The following is a 19,978-nucleotide window of genomic DNA, read 5'->3' as shown; positions in this document are numbered from 1 at the left end:
CACACTGAATATTCCTGTCAGTATATTCTTAGCAATTATGTGGTATTCTATAATATCTTTATCATGATTTATACAGTCAGCTATTAATGAAGATGGATGTTCGTAGTTACAAACAGTGCTTAGGTTCTTTGGATTTCTAGGCACACATATAAATGCTTCTGTAATGTACATTTCTGCAAGTGAAATCCTGGGTCAAAAGGCATGTAGATTTAAATTTTGATAGATTACCAAATTATTCTTCAGAAAAGCTGTACCAGTTTACAGTTTCACCAAGAACCACCCGTGATGGTTGACTTACTTTCTTTAGGCTTATTTTAAGCATGAGTTTTTCTCCAAATACTTTAGTCATATCTCTTAGATTTTTATGTGTAATACTCATTTTGTTTGTATTTGAGTAATTTTCACATAGGAAGAGTTAAGGAGAGATATCTAAGTGGGTGCATAGATTGTGTTATTTTTTATTAATTTTTAATTTCACTACCGAGAATTCAGAGAATATGATCTGTAGGTTCCAGCATTGATTTATTTTTCTCTGTAGCCTTACATAGGATCAGCTTATTTAAGTATTCCATAGGTTTCAAAAATATGTTTATTCTTTGGGTAGAAATTTGTGTATATATATTTGACAATTAAGCATATTATTTAAATCATTTTTATTTTTTCAGCGCTTGATTTATCCATATCCAAAAGACCTATTAGTCTTTTAATGTGGAATTTGCTAACTTCCTATTGTTTCCAAGTTTTTGCCTTAAGTATTTTTAACATTTTGTTGTTATTTATATTCTTACCTCTGTCATATCAAACTTTCATGTGTTTCTAATTTCCTTAAATGAATCACAGAAATACCACTACTTATTGAGCACTTAATGTGTACCAGGCACTGTGCTTAGATTTCACATATATTACCTAATTTAGTCCTCACAGTTCATACTCTTATACTAATTTGGTATGTAAGAAAACAGAAAATGCAAGTATCTTGTTCAGTGTGTTTATGGAATTACAATAATGGAATTATACAGTATGTATTCTTTTTAGATTGGCTTCTTTCACTTACCAGTGTACATTGGTCCGTGTCTTTTCATGGCTTGGTAGCTAATTTCTTTTTGGTGCTGAGTGATATTCCATTTTCTGGATGTACCACAGTGTATTTATCCATTCAACTACTGAAGGACATTGTGGTTGCTTCCACGTCTTGGCAATTATAAATAAAGCTGCTGCAAATACCTGTGTGCAAGACTTTGTTTTTAACTTAGCTGGGTAAACATCAAGAAGGGCAATTGCTGGATCATTGCCTTGTGTCCTCAATGCTCTTAAAGATCAGATCTGTTCAGCTTTTTACTTCTTAGAATGGAGTGGCAACTTCCAAGCTCCTTATGTACAGAACCAGAAAAAGCAGACTGAGTTCTCAACTACTTTTTGGTAACCATTTTTTCTGCCTCCTTACCCTGAATGAAACTTGGCTCTTTGAGGATCATTTCCCCTATGGCATATAACTCAAGGGGGAGCTTTGGTTTCACCTCATGAGCCTCAAGGTGGGGAGATGGTCTTGGTTACTTTCCTTATTTCTCATCGAGGTTTGTGTTAAAGCTTTCTGTTTCTTTGGGATCTTCCGATTTATAAGGAAATAGAAATCACTTTAGTTCAGAATAAATTCTTCTAAAAATTAAATATAAAGTTCTCAATTATAGGAAAAAATAATTAAGGTCTCTTTGATTTGGCTTTTCTAATTGAATTCGATTCTAGGGAAAGAAGTGTTTTGGTTTTCCTGCTTCCTTGATTCTAAGATAAGATCTACTCTGAAACATAATCAGATTTGATTTGAGGGAGGTAAATAGTACAGTCAATTACATTTTGATTATGAGACATTTGTTTTTAGAAATATTGGGGGGCAAAATTGTGTCTTAGAATTGAGGAAATTGAACACTTACCAATCTGTTACGAAAGGTTTGCTTTGCCCAGAGCCAGCTTAAAAAGAAAACTACAACTAACGTAGAAATAACTCAAGAATAAATGTGGAGTTGAGAACTAGAGAAACACGTTACACAGGAGCAATGTTGAATTGGAATCAGAAATTATCTTTTTCTTGGCCAAATGATACCCTTTATTGTTTGCAGTGTTTACTTTGATAGAGATCACCCAGTTAGTGTAGCTATGGTTCACATTGTAATTGGTCTTAAAAAAAATAGGAAACCTAATCATCTATCTTTATGCAGTTTTCCCACACATTTGATAAGTTTTTAAACTTTCATAACCGTGGGTAAAGTTTCTTGAAATACAAAACAGCTTGGTTTTAATGCCACTTGGGAATTGAATTAGAAAGCTTTGGTCCATAATTTCAGTGTTAAGTAGTCTAGGAATTGATGGAAGTTAATTTATTATTTATATATCCCCTGATACGTTAAATATCTCATAGTGAGTTCAGGGTATACAGCGTATTACTTCACATAGTCAATGTTAAGAATTTAAAAGATAAAGAAAAAAATCCAATGGGAAAAAGTGTTATCTTAACTGAAAGTATAATTAGGTATTTGCTAATTTTTAAAGAGTATTAAAAAAGCGGAAACCATTTAGAAATTTGATAGTAGATAGTAGTATGAGGTGTACATACTGTTTAGAATAAAGGGAGAAACCTTCATCACTGTTTCCAAAAAGGAAAGTTACTCAAAAAATTGGGGGGTGGGGTGGTGGCAAATAGTCCAGTCCTTAACTAGGAAAACCATGAACCACTTTTATTTCTTTTTTTTTTGGGACAGAGTCTTGCTCTGTCACCCAGGCTGGAGTGCAGTGGTGTGATCTCGGCTCACTGCAGCCTCTTCCTCCTGGTTCAAGCAGTTCTCTTGCTTCAGCCTCCTGAGTAGATGGGATTACCAGGCATGTGCCACCAGGACAGGGTAATGTTTTTGTATTTTTAATAGAGACAGGGTTTTGCCATGTTGCCCAGGCCTGTCTTGAACTCCTTAGCTGAAGTAATCCCTCCGCCTTGGCCTCCCAAAATTCTGAGATTACAAGCATTAGCCACCACGTGCAGCCCCCACTTTTATTTCTGATTTTAGTAATTTGAGTCTCTCTCTTTTATTCTCAATCTACTTTATGGTTTGTCAATTTTGTTTATTCTTTTGAAGAACTAACAATTGGTTTTGCTGATTTCTATTCTTTTTTTGAGACAGAGTCTAGCTCTGTCGCCAGGCTGGAGTGCAGTAGCGAGATCTTGGCTCACTGCAACCTCCGCCTCCCGGGTTCAAGCAGTTCTCCTGCCTAAGCCTCCGGAGTAGCTGGGATTACAGGCACGCCCTGCCACGCCCAACTAATTTTTGTATTTTTAGTAGAGACGTGGTTTCACCATGTTGGCCAGGATGGTCTCAATCTCCTGACCTCATGATCTGCCCACCTCAGCCTCCCAAAGTGCTGGGATTACAGGCATGAGCCACTGCCCCTGGCCCATTTCTATTCTTTTGGTTTTTTTTTTTTTTTGAGACAGAGTTTCACTCTTGTTGCCCAGGCTGGAGTGCCATGGCACGATCTCGGATCACTGCAACCTCCGCCTCCTGGGTTCAAGCAATTCTTCTGCCTCAGCCTCCCAAGTAGCTGAGATTACAGGCATGCGCCACCACACCCAGCTAATTTTGTATTTTTAGTAGAGACGGGGTTTTACCATGTTGGTCAGGCTGGTCTTGAACTCCTGACCTCAGGTGATCCACCCTCCTCGGCCTCCCAAAATGCTGGGATTACAGGCATGAGCCACCACACCCGGCCCAATTTCTATTCTTAAAATCTCTTTTATTTATCTCTGCTCTAATCTTTATTTTTTTCTTGTTTTTGCTAGCTTTGAGTTTAGTTTGCTCTTCTTTTTCTAATTCCTTATGGTGTAAACATAGGTTGTTGATTTAAAATCTTCATTTTTATATAAGTGTTTACAACTATAAATTTCCTTCTCAGCACTGCTTTTTCTGTATTCCGTAAATTTTGGCATGTTGGATTTTTATTTTTATTTTGTCTCGGTATATTCTAATTTCCCTTGTGATTTCTTTGATTCATTGGTTGATAAGAATGTGTTGTTTGATTTCCAAGTATTTGTCAGTTTTCCTAGTTTCCTTCCATTACTGATTTTTAGTTTTGTTTTATTATAATGGGAAAAAATGCTTTGCTTGATTTCAATTCTTTAAAATTTATTAAGACTTGTTTCTTTTAGTCATTCCTGAAAAATGTTTTACGTGCCCTTGAGAAGAATGTGTAGACTGCTGTTGTTGGATGCAGTGTTTTGTCTATGTTAGCTTCAGTTGATTTACAGTTTTCTTCGTATCCTCTATTTCCTTGTTTATTTTCCGTCTAGTTGTTCTGTCCGTTATTGAAACTGGAGTATTGAAGTCTCCAACTATTACTATAGAACTGTCTGTTTCTCCCATTAATTCTACCAATGTTTGCTTTACATAATTTAAAGTTCTGATGTTTGGTATATATATATGTTTTTAATTGTTACATCATCTTGGCAAAGTGACCCATTTATCAACATTTGAAGTCCTTTGTCTTTGATAATAGTTTTTGACTTGAGACTATTTTGTCTGATATTAGTGTGGCTTCTCTACCTTTCTGGTTACTATTTGCATGAAATATCTTTTTCCAACCTTTTACTTTGAACCTATGTGTTTTCTTAGATCTACAATGTGTCTTTTACAGATACGCAGTTGGGTCATGCCATTTTATCTATTATGACATTCTGTGCCTTTAATTGGGGGAGTTTAATCAATTTACATATAGATACTAGTAAGGAAGAACTAACTTGCCATTTTGTTTTCTGTATGTCTTTTAGCTGTTTTGTCCTTCTTTTCTTCTATTACTGCCTTTGTTTGTATTTACTTGATTTTTTGTAGTGACACAATTTGATTCCCTTCTCTTTTTGTTTTTGGTATATTTTATAGAAATTTTCTTTGGTTATTATAGGGATAATATATAATATCCTAAAGTTATTACAGTCTTAATTTTTTATACCAGTTTAACTTAAATCACATTGAACAGCTACATGTCCACTGCTCTGTCCCTCTTTTATGTTATTGATATCGTAAATTACATTATTATACATTATGTACCTATTAACACAGATCCATGATTTTTTAATGCATTTGCCTTTAAAAACTCATAGAAAATATAAGGTGAACTTGCAAACCAAAATTATAATAATACTGGTTTTTATATTTGCCCTTGCATTTACCTTTACGGGATCTTTGTATCTTTATATTGCTTTGAGTTACTGTCTAGAGTCCTTCTATTTCAACCTGAAGGACTACCTTCAGTATTTCTTGTAATACATGTGTAGTGATAATGAACCTCCCTCAGGTTTTGTTTATTGGGGAATGTCTTTATGTCTACCTCATTTTTAATGGTCAGTTTTGCCAGATACAAAATTTGCATTTGACAGTTATTTTCTTGTAGCACTTTAAATGTATCATTGCACTGCCTTCAGGCCCCCAAGGTTTCTGCCAAAAAGTTGGCTTATAGTCTTATTTGAGGATTCTGTCTGCAGTGAGTCGCTTCTCTTTTGCCACTTTCAAAATTCTGTCTTGGCTTTTGACAGTTTGATTGTAATCGTGTTGGTATTCGTTGTGAGTTTTTCTTATTTGGAGTTTGTTGAGATCCTTGGATTTGTAGATTCATCAGTTTCATCACCTTTGGGAAGTTTTTTCCTTCATGTAATCTCTGTGTTCATTTCTCTTCCTCTGAAACATCCATTGGGTATATATTGGTCCAATTGATTTGTTTCATAATCTCTTGGGCTCTGTTTAATTTTCTTCTTTCTTTTTTCTTTCTGCTCAGATTGGATAATTTCAGTTGTCTTCAGATTTGCTTAGTTTTTTCTTTTGCCTACTCAGTTCTGCTATTGAACCTATATAGTGAAATTTTCAATTATTGTATTTTTCAGCTCTACAGTTTGTTTTTATAATTTCTCTTTATTGATATTCTTATTTTGCTTATTATTTTCCTGATTTCCATTCATTTTTTTCTTTAGCTCTTTGGCCATAGTTCAGACAGCTGCTTTAAAGTCTGTCTAATAAATCTAGTATCTGTATTTCTTCAGGAATGGTTTCTGGAAATTTTTGTTCCTTGGAATGGGCTGTGTTTTCCTATACCTTGTTGCATGCCTTGTGATGTTTTTTGAAAACTGAGTATTTGAAAGAGTCACCTCTCTCAGTTGCTCACTGGCTGTGTACTACTGGGGCATTCTCTGCTGATTAGTTGAGCATGCCCTTAACCTAGTGATCACCCTAAGGTGAAAGCTTAAGGTCTTCTTTTCTGAGCATTTGTGTTGCCTAGGCCTGTGGGTCGCTTTCTCAATTCCTCCTGTATGCATGGCTGCTTTTGAATGTCTTAATTTCCCGAAGAGTCTCACCTGGATACTCAGATGGTCTGTTGTACCTACCCACTGTAATCTTATGCCCCAAACATCTATTGTGTCCCCTTGCAGCTTTCATAAATGGTGCCCATTGCTTCTCTTACCCAATGAGGTCCCAGTTAGTCAAAACAGGAAATCAGTTCTTCTGGCAGACCAGAGAGGTTAAAATGTTACAACTTAGGTCTGCACTCTTCCTGCTCATTTGAAGGGAATGAATTGGGAATTGGTTTGCTGCCTCCCTGAGACCCAGATAAACTGCAGAAGGGGGGGGACAAGATCACAGAAAAATGTCACAAAAGTTTTGCATATTTTTTTTTTCTTAATTGGGCATTTGCTTCGTTCTGTAGACCTTTGACTGTTTTTCACAGGTCCTGTAAGGTTAATTCAACTAGTTTCTAGTTGTTTTTGGTGTTTCTGTGAGGGAATGAGGCTTTGAGCTTTTTAATTTGCCGTTTTGTTGATGCCACTCAATAATACTTTTTAAATTATGAAAATAACAGAATCATATTGAAGGAAGTTTACAGCACCCAGAAGTATAACAAACTAAGAAAAATCATCCGTATTTACTATCCCCCTCAGACTTCTATTTTTCTTCCTCTGTCTTTTCCCTTTGTCCTCTGTCGTCTTGTTCCCCCACTCCTCACCACAAATAAAAAGGGGTAAAAAACTAAAAAAAAAACCTCTAAACATAATTTATTGAGTACAGTGTTAATTTTTTAATTAGCATACTTTTGTTTTTAATTTCCCAAAACATTATTGTATATACTAAAATTTTCATTTATATTTCCAAAAGGAAATATTGTAGATATTTCTGATAACATCCAAATGCTTGGGTTTTATTCTAATCTTTCTGCTTTCAAGGTATAAGAGTTAAGAAAGAATCGAGTGTGGCCAACCCATGTTACTTTCCTGTGACTTAAGACATTTTTGGCATTTTTACATCTAGTAAAAATTGGCATGCTCTCAGTCAAAGGGGTAAGCCCAGACCACGTGGAAAGGATCTTACCTCTTTTGAGAGCTAATATAAAAAGAATTCCTTCTAGACATAAAAATATTGTGACATCAGTTACTTAGGCTAAACATGCCTATTATTCTAAGTGAATTATTAACAATAACTACTTTAACTCTGTGCCATGTTAATTATCATAATATGGTTTATAATTTATTTTAACCTTAGGTTATATATACCTTGAAGCCATTTATATTTTCGTATACTTGTAATAGTTACTGTAGACTATGTATATTAGACTAGACATGGAGAATCAAAAAAGAGTACGTGATCAGAGTACAAATCATGCCCTAGCTTCCTTCATGTCTGCCTCCTACCTCGAGTAGAAGCAATATAAAAAGTAATTACCTAAGATTTTTTGGATTGTGGTTTGAGAGAAGCACCAAGTATTTAGGCTGATGGGTGGCTGAATTAGAAAGTATTTTTTGTGATTTAGAACTTTATACAGAGATGTTCATTGTGATTAATTATTCTTTGTATTAGCAGATTTTTGCTTTTTATAGTTGCATGATTTCTTGTTTTGGTCATTCATTATTGTCTATTAGTAAAGAAAAACTTTATTTAACTCAAGCAGCGACATATAATCCAACTTGGATTTTTTAATAATGACATTTTTCTTTGGGAATACATTACTGTTAAAAATGTAGATTGATACATTACTTTTAATGACTATAAGTGGTATAATTAGAAGACTGAAAACAATCCCTGGAAACATGAGTCTAATTTGATAGCTAAGCAACTGAGGACAAGATCCTTATTCTCTGTAGCATATTTTCTAATGTCGTTTCATTGTCTCACCAAGAAGTACTTGCATAAAACAAGTTCGATTATAGCATCTGTTGAATATTTAAGATTGGATAAAGTGGGTGAGTTTAACAGATATTTTCCCTTATTTCTTTTAGGTGAATCTGGATTGGGAAAGTCGACATTAATCAACTCATTATTCCTCACAGATTTGTATTCTCCAGAGTATCCAGGTCCTTCTCATAGAATTAAAAAGACTGTACAGGTATGGATATTAGTATTGTTAATTGATAAGCTGGAATAATATTAATACACACAAAGCACATGTTGTAACTTTCATTATGCTTCCTTAGAGGTAAGATGCAAATTTGCCCTTAGCCAGTGTAAGATGGTAAATATGACTTCATAAAATTAAAAAAAAAAAAGTAAAGTTCATCAGAAGAATTATCTTGACTAGAACTTCCCAAATTTGTCTAGAAGACTCTCCTAGAGATGACACTGTGACATAGTAACCAATTCCCCTGGAGTTGTACTACCTAGTATGGTAGTCATTTGCCACATGTTTAAATAAATTAAAATTAGTTAAATTAAAAATGCAATTTCTCATTTGCTCCAGATACATTTCAAGTGCTCAACAGCCCATGTGGCAAGTGGCTGCCATTTTTTGCAGCACGTATATGAAGAGTTTCATCATTGTAGAAAATTGCATTGGATAGTGTAGAGAAAACACGATTTATAGAAAAGCTATTGTTATTTAAATATAGTGTTCCGTATTAGTCAGTGGGATAATACCATATCATAGTTGAATGGCAGTAGCAATTCTGTAAGACTCCCAAGGTATATGTGATCTAATTTACTAGTTCTCAGTCTTTGCTATGCATTCCAATCCTCGGTATCCTGTTAAATTTAGTTCTTCTAGTAGGTCTGAGATGGGCTGCAATTTCTACATTTCTAACAAGATCACAGGTGATGCTGATGCTGCTGGATGGTAGATCACACTTTATAGAGCAAGGGGCTAGATTCTAGATATGCACTTTTTATTAAATAGTACAGCAGCCTGTAGCCACATGTGGCTATTAATCTTTGAAATGTAGGTGGTCTGAATTGTGATGTTCTGCAAATATAAAATATACCACAGATGTCTAAGACTGAGCATGGAAAAAAAAAATCTCAATAATTTTTTATATTGATTGTATACTGCAGTGATAATATTTTGGATGTATCAGGAAATAAAATTGATTGATTTCACCTTTTTCCTATTTTAAAAGTGGCTACTAAGAAAATTATAAATTATATGATTGACATGGTATTTTTGTTTGGCAGCACTGCTCTAAACTGTTGATTAAAAATATTGTTGGTGAGCTCTGCTTATGTGATATATAGGACATGAGCAGAGAGGAGGCAAGTGAACAGTTCTGGCTGGAGTAGGCTTCATTGAGGCAGTGATGCTTTTAGCTGGATTTGAAGAAGTGATAGTGATCATCCCAGTGCACAGGATGGAGGGACAGTCTGTATATTCTGGGCAGTAACTCATATATATCAAAGTACAAGATGCAGTTTAGTAACTAGATCCCAAAGGAGTAATTTTGTGAAGTGAATTTCTTATTTCTCCTTTTCAATGTTTCTATTTTAGGATTTTTTTTTTTTTTTTTGGTAACCTTTATGGGGCTTGAGATTTAAAATTACCTGCAAAATTATGCTCTAAAAACTTGATCCTACATGCTTATTTATTTTGTGATAAATATTGGAAATTTTAATCCTAAGCAAGAAAACGAACTTTGAACTTTCTTAATTTGGGTATCTATTATGAATACCTTAATTTAGGTATTTATGAATTTAGATATGCAAGGTAAAACTAACCATTACCCAAATTAATGTACAGTTCATTTCCAGAACCCTAGTTTCTTTTGTGTGCTCACTCTCATTCAGTATTACACCCCCCAAAGATACACATCTTAACTGACTGCTTTCTCCATAGATAAATTTGCCTGTTCTTGAATGTTACATACATATACTTTTTTGTATCTGTTTTCTTTCAGTGAAGATTATGTCTGTATTATTTACTCATGTTGGGTGTAGTTCTTTTTCATCATTGTATGATACTCCATTGTGTGAATGTATCAGTATATCCTTTATTATTTATTTTAGATAAGCCTTTGGGTTTTCAGTTTTTTACTAATAGGAACGGAACACTCTTGTGTATGTCTTGGTGGACTTAGGCACTCATTGCTGTTGTGTGTGCATAAAGATATAAAGGTATTTGAGTATTTTCTTTGATTTCTAGTGAGGTTGAACATGTGTTTTGTACTCATTAACTGTTATTTATTAAAGTGTTTTGATAATGTTAATACTTTCTGTCATTTTCTTTCTGATTTATAGGAGTTTTAAAAATCTAACTAATAATCCCCTACATTTTAGATATTGCAGACATTTTCTCCCCAGGCAAGCATCTGTTAAAGATGTGACATGCCCTCAATTTATTAGAATTCTTACATTGGCCTGGCTTCAGAATAAATTGTCTAAACTTATTTTACCTTCCTTTAAAATAACACTTCAGAAATATGCTATTCTGTTGTGAATATCTTCCCAGAAACTCTCTTTATCTTGAAAACAAAGGGATAATGGAGGTAAGAATATCTCTAGGAGGATTTTTAAGACAGAAGCCTGTGCACCACTGTTAAATATCTTTTCTTTACCAAAAAGAAGACCGGTAACATTTGAGAACCAGATTGATCCTTACTAGAATCCTGTAAAAGTCCCCTTTCCTGATGGAACCATGGAGGTGTATTCTTTTATATACTGGAAACCAGTTGAAGATCATCTAAACTCTTGCCCACTTACTCAGGAAAGAACATGCCGTATTACAGACAGGGTCAGAGTCGTTCAAGAAGCCTGAATGTAGTTAGAAAATGAGAATGTAATCTTTTTAATAGTTGGCTGGCTCCTTACCAAGCCTAGTAGTCTAGCAGATGATCTGCCCTTGGAAGCTAATAAACTCTCACAGTAGAGGGGAGTGGTCACCAGTATTGTATCTCAGTCCAGACATATTAGACTGGTAAACATACAATCCTGAGTTTCAAAAGACAAACGTTTATGAAAATGGGGAGAAAAACCGTCTCCTATTATGTAGCTGAATAAGGAGCAAGATTTTAATAAAGACCACGATCTCATATTCTCATCGCTGGGCATTATCTATTTATAAGAGACTTGTATCTTAAAGGAGATATTCATTCACATTCACAGTCTTGGAAGGAATGGGAAGCTGTGTACACTGAACAGAGAGCTGATTTTTAGCCTCCTGTGTGTAAAGTAGCAGTTCTGATTCAAGTAAAGTTTTCAGTATTGATAGAAGCTCATTAATTCTTAACCTCTTATCTTGGACCTCAGGACCCTGAGTTATATCTGTGCATTTCCAGATGCGAGCTGACACCAGTCCTGGAATTCTTTATACCAGTGCTTCTCAAACTTGAGCACACATCACAATCACCTGGAAGTCTTGTTGAAACACAGATTGCTAAGTCCCTTTCTTCATGGTTTGCTATATAGCAGGTTTGAGGCAGGGCCCAAATAATTTGTATTTCTGTTTAGTTCTCAATGTATTACTGCCAGTCTGGGTACTACATTTTGAGAACAACTGCTCTGCTGCAAACTGGTTTTAACTGTGTCTGTTAGGGTGAAAGGAGGAGAGGGAAGTGTTTTACCTTAGTTCTTTCAGAATGTTTCAAGTGGAGTGAAATGGTACCATGTTACCTCCATTTTTTACTTATATATATATTTTTTTCCAAAAGATTGATGAAAGTGAAATGAAATAAAAAATTGAACATTTGAGCTCTACTTCATGTTTCAGTATCAAATATAGATACCCAGATTAACAAAATTTTTTGGAAAAATATTGCTTACAAGGTTGTATGTGTGTTAACAATTAAGCTTTATTTTATAATTTTGTTCCATTTGAAAATTTTTATATTTATTTATTTTTGAGATGGAGTCCTGCTCTTTCACTCAGCTGGAGTGCAGTGGCGCGATCTCAGTTCACTACAACCTCCACCTCCAAGGTTCAAGTGTTTCTCCTGCCTCAGCCTCCTGAGTACCTGGGATTATAGGTGTGTGCCACCACGCCTGGCTAATTTTTGTATTTTTAGTAGAGATGGGGTTTTGCCATGTTGGCCAGGCTGGTCTCAAACTCCTGACCTCACGTGATCCGCCCACCTCGGCCTCCCAAAGTGCCTGGGATTACAGGCGTGAGCCACCACGCCTGGCCTGCATTTGAAAATTTTTAAATCATACTTCATGTCACTGAAAGGATATCATCTGTCCTTTCTTGGGGAGAAATTATCCTTTTTTCTGAGATTAAAGTCCATTTTTAATTTTCTCTTAATGTATTAAGATAATTCGTTTGTGCAATGACAGTTAGATTTTTTAAAGTTCTTAGTTGGAAACTTTACGCTGTTCCCCTTTGAAACTTTTTATTGGTCCATGAAGTGTTTGGTTTTTTTCTTTCCGAGATGGAGTCTTGCTCTGTTGGCCAGGCTGGAGTGCAGTGGTGTGATCTCAGCTTACTGCAACCTCTGCTTCCTGGGCTCAAGCAATTTTCCTGCCTTAGCCTGCCAGGTAGCTGGGATTACAGGCGCATATTACACCCGGCTAATTTTTGTATTTTTAGTAGAGATGGGGTTTCACCATGTTGGCCATACTGGTCTCAAACTCCCGACCTCAACTGATCCTTCCACCTCAGCCTCCCAAAGCGCTGGGATTACAAGTGTGAGCCATCACACCCAGCTGGTCCCTGAAGTTTTGTAAATCACTGTTGTAGATGAAGTGGGTACAAAAGTTTTGAAAGTGAGAAAAGGTGAAAGCAGTATGTACATCTCTGGAGTAACATACTTGATAGACTCCTTGAAAAATTTTCACAGAGCCCAATCAGGAAACTCTCCTGTTGACAGTTGGTCCAGTTTTGATAGTTTTTGAGCCATTCACATAACATATTTGAATGCTTGTCTTAAACTAAGTTTTGGGGCTACAATGATGATAGACAGAAAGTTCTCAAAGATCTCACAATTATGGGAAAAATATGGACAAACAATTATGACTTAGTGAGAAAGATGCTTTTGTAAGGTGCTGTAGAGGTGACCTTGGCAAGGTAAATTTTAATGAAGTGGAAGCAAGATGGCAGGGGATTGAGAAGTGAGTGGTGAGTCAGTGAAGATGGGTGATGGCTATTAAGGAAGGGATGAAAAGGGATACCTAGGAGTGAGTATAGAGGACTCAGAGTGGTTTGATTTCCAAAAGAGACCTGAGAATGGTTATATCCTGTGGCAAGTCATTCTCCAAGAAATGAGAGATTGAAGACAGAGGGGAAATAGTGTAAACGGTTGTCAAGATGAATCTAAAATGGAAATTAATCAGTTCCCTAGAATAGATTGAGAAATTAGCTTTAGGAAAAAGATATATTTCACACACACTGTACCATGGAAGGTACAGTGCTGATTCAGACAGACTGGGAATGGTCTCATTTTTAAGTGGAGATATGAGGTACTTCACTGAGCATTGTGACAGACATGGGCTTGGGAAGAGCCTACTGGGAAATGGGAGAGGCATGAGACTAAGGAGCACATAAGAGGAATATTAGCAGAGAAATTCTTGTTGAGGTTGAAGGTGATGAATTTTATGGTATAGGAATAGAAAGATGGGTTAATCCAGAGTGGGATTTGAGTTGGAAAGGGAAAGAAATAAAGGTTTTGGGAAGGAGGTTGCTAATAGAAAATGAGAGGGGCAAGGGATTTGAGGTCTCAGCGTAAGGAGACAGGGATATGAGAGGTAGAGAGGTTCAGAATAGAAGGCCAAGTTAGAGTTTTGGGATCAACTTTCTTAATAAAGTAGTTCTGGGTCTTGATGAGAAGGAAGTATTCTTAAGCATAACTGTTTTACTTTGGTCACTTCCTCTTTCATTTTCTTGTGGAACACGATGAAACATGTAAGATGATATTTGTCTTTTGAGCCAATAAATAAGCAAAATAGATAGTTTTTGTGTTTGAGCTAAGTGGAGTATCTCAGGCCATTCAGATCTCTTCAGAGTTTTGGCTGTAATGCTACGGCTTGAGCAAGTGAAGGTAGAGGTAAGCTCTTGACAGCAAATTTTAACCCTCTCTTCAAAATGTTATGTTCTTAATTAAATAACATTTTTTATTTACCTTAATAAGTGGCGTGTAAACATTAAGTTAGGTTAGTTTATATGAAGCTGTATAATAAACATTGACTTTTTTTCCTTAGATGGTAAAACTGAAAACTCAGTATACTGGAACTCTTGTATACTGTATATACTCAGTATTAGAAAATGAGTACCTTGGATTTCTGGAATCTCAGATGCCAAAAGAGATCTCAATAGATTAATTATGCATAGATGATACATAGACGATAGCTTTAGTTTTATTTATTTTTCAGGGAAAAACAGTTGAAAATGCCGTTGATTCATTCTTTTGGTATTAAATTATGCAGCTAATCTTAGAGAACCCTGAGTGATGCCATAAAATATGTTGATGTGACCTGCTTAAGGAAAGTGCATGGGAAAGTGGCCATTTGGAATAGATTTGTTAAGAAAAGTTTGAAATTCTTAGACTTGAACTAATTTGTTTTCCATGGATCCCATGAGGATACTTGTAAAACCAGATGATAGGATACAGTTGAATCCTGTGAATGGCACTAGTTTACAGTTATGTTTTCTGGATCTCTTCCATATGTCGCTGACTTCTTTGTAATTGACCATGTATGGATACACAGAATTTTGTAGGCCAGAGAAGAAAAGAAGCTTTATAAACATTCCTTAAAGTGTGTAAAATACAAATCTTCATTTGTCTTAGCAAGTCAATAAGTAATTAAGTTGTTGAACTGATTTTTTTTAAAAAAACGGAAATATCTTAAAATTTAAGCTGTTAAGTTAAAATGTGTAATTGGTATACAGCATATTACTGAAGGTAGAATGGGCTTCGTTTGGTAATAAAGGAACCAGAAATAGTTTGAAGTAAAATTGGGAGATGATTCATGTAGATTAACTATATTGTTGTATCACTTTCTAGTATATAGTACTATGTTATTTAAAAGAGTAAGTAGGTAAGGGAGTGGTATGATTACTTTAGATATTTCTGCTTCAGCCACAGTTACCATGAATAAATGATCTGTCTTTATAAAGGAGATGGAGGTGAATTAAAGATATTGAGATGTTAGATTTGACTGAGTTGTCCTTTGGCTAGAAGATCACCAGATAAAATGTAAACCTCCTAAACTAGATGAGATGATACCATTAAACATTTTTTTTGGTCCAGCACTTTGGGAGGCTGAAATGCGAAGATCGCTAGAACCCAGGAGTGAGGCTGCAGTCAGCTATAATCTGCCATGCACTCCAGCCTGAGCAACAGAGTGAGATCCTGACTAAAAAAAAAAAAAAAATGTTTTTCCTTTGGTTCTCATGATCTCACACTGATGAATCTGATTGTTTTCTCTAAGTTATTTTGCCTCGCTCATGTTATTAGGGTAATCTGATAATAGACATGTTATCTTAGTTGTGTGGTATGTGACAGTGATCTCCTAAATGATGTGCATCAAGCATTGATACTGAGGATGATCAGAAAATATTACAACTCTTATTGATGTTTACTTTTTTAATCTACAGATTAATGATAATACGTATTAATACTTAATATTCAGATTGCCAATAGTATATATTTGGTGTAAATATCTTTTCGATCTGCAAAATTTTCACTGATAGTTTATATCAGGATCAAAGCAGTTTGAAGAACATTAATCTAAAAGATAAGAATTTGGCATCACATTTCTCTAAAAGATAAGTCATGGGTGTCCACATCTCAGGCAGTTTTTTTCAGTTTTAATAAGTTTTATTCCTGATAATAAAATTTTTTTAACAGAAAACTCTTGATTGCTGTAGAACTCTGCTGTGTATTCGGTAGTCACTAGCCATATGTGGCTATTTAAGTTAATTCAAATTAAATAAAATTAAATATCAGCTCCTCATTTGCACTAGTCAGATTTCAAGGACTAAGTAGCCACATGGACAAGTGGAAGGTGATGTTCAGTTGCTGCTCATAATATTGATACCCCAGGATTTGGAGATGTGGTGTGGATACACAACAATTCCATCATCTCAGAAAGTGTTATTGGATAGTGTGGCTACAGACTTTTCTTGCTCAGCAGTCTTAGTCTCCGCATGTTAGTCTCTTCATGCATCAGGTAGCATCTATAAAACATGCCAAAAGGAAGTAGGCTATCTCTAAAAGTGTCCCAAAGTTTTTGTCTTGTAAATTAGCTTATCAGCATACTTGGAGCCTCTGGCCTTAATAAGGACTTGTTATCCTTATTAAATGTGTTATCAGGAGAAAGCCTATCTTTTTCTGGAGGAATTATTCCCTTTTCATTTGAATCCCTGTTTGCTTTATCTTGGGTTCCTGAAAACTGATACTTTGCATTTAACAGCAGCATATGCCCAGGATGAATGATAATACATCTTCTGATACAGAGCTTGAGGTTACAGAATATCTTAAATTGTTCCAGGAACTGTTGTTATCGTTTAAGTCCAATAATCAGTTAGTAAGATTTCACCCTACCAGAATACACTTTTTTTTTTAAAGAACTGTCTGGACTTTTGCTGATTACATTGTCCAGGATGTGGAGTATCACATTTGAGAAAAGTATTGGATCCTAGCCATAACATAAATACAAGGGTAATACATCCATGCTGAGAAAGATTAAGGAACGATAGTAAGTTTATTTGAGTGAGTGGTTGGGGCCAAACTTGATAGAGAATAGTCCAGGAAGACATTTACTGTAAATGGTAGATTAGATGTTCTTCTCTGATTAATTACATTTGAACTCTGTGAATTATTAAATCACTCAGACTGCTTATTTGTATTATTAGATGCACATTTAAGTTATATAAGTGTTACATGTCTTTAGTGGTGATCACTATTTTATCAGTTCCTCTGTCTGTCTTTATACCAAGTATGAGTCATAAACCCAGTATGAATTTGCCAAGAGATTGGCAGACTATTTGTATATATGCTTTTCTTTCAAATAATCTGGATTTCCAATGCCCACCATCATCGATTCTAAAGATAATGTGGTAGTAGGTAGATTTAATTTGCTAACAGTTTCCCAGTTGGTTTTGATAAACTCGAACGTCCCTACCATCACCCCTTGTAGGAAATCACTGGTGTAATGTATGATATTAACATCTGCACCAATTACTCTTACAGGTGGAACAATCCAAAGTTTTAATCAAAGAAGGTGGTGTTCAGTTGCTGCTCACAATAGTTGATACCCCAGGATTTGGAGATGCAGTGGATAATAGTAATTGGTAAGAAGGGTTTGTCCTCACAACTTTGCAGTGCATTTGGGGTACTGGGGTGGTTAAACTTTTTCTTCTTAACATTTTAAAACTTCTCATCTTAGCAAAGGTCACCAAACTTCAAGTAACATGACTTGGGTTTGTATACCAACTTTGCCACTTATCTGACAAAGTTGTTTAACTTCTTTGAACCCATTTACTTTTCTATAAAATGGAGATAATACCTATCATAAAATTGTTTTTAAGACATATTCTAAAATAACATAGCTAAATAGAAGAATTCTCATTATTGTAAGAAATTTAAAACTGTTCACTTTAATTTTATCCATTTGTACAAATTCTATCTGAATCCTAATTTAAACCTGATATTTAGACTTTCAGTTTTTCTGTAAGTCCTAAGTGAAGAAAACAACTATGAAATTTTAGTCTGAAGTAATTATCTTAGTATTTTATAAATAATACTTGTATTTTTGTTTGAATTCACATGGTTTTTGAGGTAATTTTCTGTCAACTCTTAAAACTCCCAAGTTCACCATGAAGTATTTTTACTATTTAAAGTAATCTCTCATTTGAAATTTAAAACTGAATATAATTGTTTTCATATTATGAAGTGTGTTATTAATACACTTATTAGTGCAAATATGCTAATATTTAGCTGTGTTTCAACAATAAATAATTTATTTTCTTTCATTTGGAAAGTTTTGAAATAATGAATAAAGATTTATTCAACATAATTTATGTTTTTGAATATATAGAATAACTTGACATATCTTCTACTGGTAAATTCATTTTGCCCATTTGAAAATACTGATTATTGTCCTTTAACAGTCATCAGTTAATTCATATATAGAATTGCAGCTTGTTTTGTTTATTTGCGTTCTGTAGCTGGCAGCCTGTTATCGACTACATTGATAGTAAATTTGAGGACTACCTAAATGCAGAATCACGAGTGAACAGACGTCAGATGCCTGATAACAGGGTGCAGTGTTGTTTATACTTCATTGCTCCTTCGGGACATGGGTCAGTACCTTGATACTTCTGATTCCTTTTTTGTTGTTGTTGCTTACTGTTACTTTTATGTGCATACTTTAGTAATCTTTAAGTTTGTGAAGTACAACTGTACGCATTATGAAGTACTAAATTTCATGTAGAAATGTCTTAGTTGAAAAGCCTTTTGAAGTCCTATATAAGCTAACAGTGATTTTACTCCTTAGTTCTTCATTCATAAGGATTTTCCCTGCTTCATGAAATAAACAGTGTTGCCACCATGGTTTGAGGTCTCAGTGTGGCAAATTTAGCTTTCATGTTGACCACTCTGCTACTAATAGAAATACCAAATAAAGAGAAGCAGCCATACCAGTTAGACATATTCAAAATAAATCCAAAGATGCTGTTTATTATAAGTTTCGTAAGAGATGATTATCAAAAACACTTGCATGCCAATGTTTTCTTGTGCCATTTCTTTCTACAATAAATCTATTTGGCTTCTGTTTCACCTTAGCTGTCATAGATGTGTTGTTTAGGTACCGTATTGTCATTACTAACCTTTTGTTTATTAGGACTTAAGACGTAAGAATCTAGACATTAATTTAATCTGATTGTTCTGTTTGTTATAGTTAGCCTGTACACCCTTTTTTTGTTCTTTGTACTTCCCCTGTCGTTTTGAGTACATATATGTGTCATTGACAACTGCAGAATTTTCCAATTATTCTTCCTCAGTCTTTTCCTTTGGGTAACTCGATGTATATAATTCAGCCACCTGATGATTATAAGTCCACCATCTCTCCACCAAAAGAACTGTAGTAGCATCAGGCTAAATAGCATTACGTTATCTAACACTCACATTACAGTAGTGTAAACCAATTCCTTCAAGTATACCTTTCTCTTCTATTTTTGGCTTCTTGCTCTCTTTTATTTTTTTATAGATAGGTCTTTGCCCATTATCACTCTGGATGGATAAGGGAGCCTTAATTATATACTTACATTTTTGCACTGCCAGATTGTAGTGGGGTAAAGATGTTTCTTCTTTATGTCTAATATTCTTTTACAGTGCTCTCAGTTTACATATTTAAATCACTAAACTGACTCTGACTTAAAAGGCTCAAAAAAGTAATCTCAAAAATAAACACACTATATAACCTTTTATGAGTATTTGTGTAGCTACTTGAATTTGTATTTTTAAGTCATTCTCGTTTAACTTGTCAGGGCCTTTTCTTTTAAGCCAGCAGAGTGAAATCTTAACCTGCAGTTAAGTCAATAAAATTTGTCAGCTTATAACCAATTTTATTATTTTAGATCTTCTGGACTCTCTCCAAGTTTAGTAATTCTCATGAAATCACATTCCTCCCATCCCCTTGGGGAAAATTTCATTTCTTAAAATTGCATGGGAAATGAGAGCTTTTTTAAAAGAACAAATTTTTATATTCAAATGATATGTAGTGGCTTTGTGCCATTTCTTATTTGTCACAAGGGGTAAGATGTTTAA

General features: G+C 34.8%; 1 protein-coding gene across 6 annotated transcripts in view; it reads left to right on the top strand.

Moving 5' to 3' along the window:
• Positions 1-19,978, top strand: part of SEPTIN7 (septin 7) — a 105,624-nt gene that overhangs the window by 55,682 nt on the left and 29,964 nt on the right. For all 6 annotated transcript variants that reach the window (XM_063725570.1, NM_001133400.1, NM_001135363.1 and 3 more), the window contains 3 exon segments: positions 8,297-8,403; positions 17,402-17,502; positions 18,379-18,513. In XM_063725570.1, the coding sequence (XP_063581640.1) occupies positions 8,297-8,403; positions 17,402-17,502; positions 18,379-18,513 (343 nt within the window).

Source organism: Pongo abelii, chromosome 6, assembly GCF_028885655.2.
Source record: "Pongo abelii isolate AG06213 chromosome 6, NHGRI_mPonAbe1-v2.0_pri, whole genome shotgun sequence".
NCBI classification, from domain to species: Eukaryota; Metazoa; Chordata; class Mammalia; order Primates; family Hominidae; genus Pongo; species Pongo abelii.
This window is presented reverse-complemented; position numbering and strand designations above follow the sequence as displayed.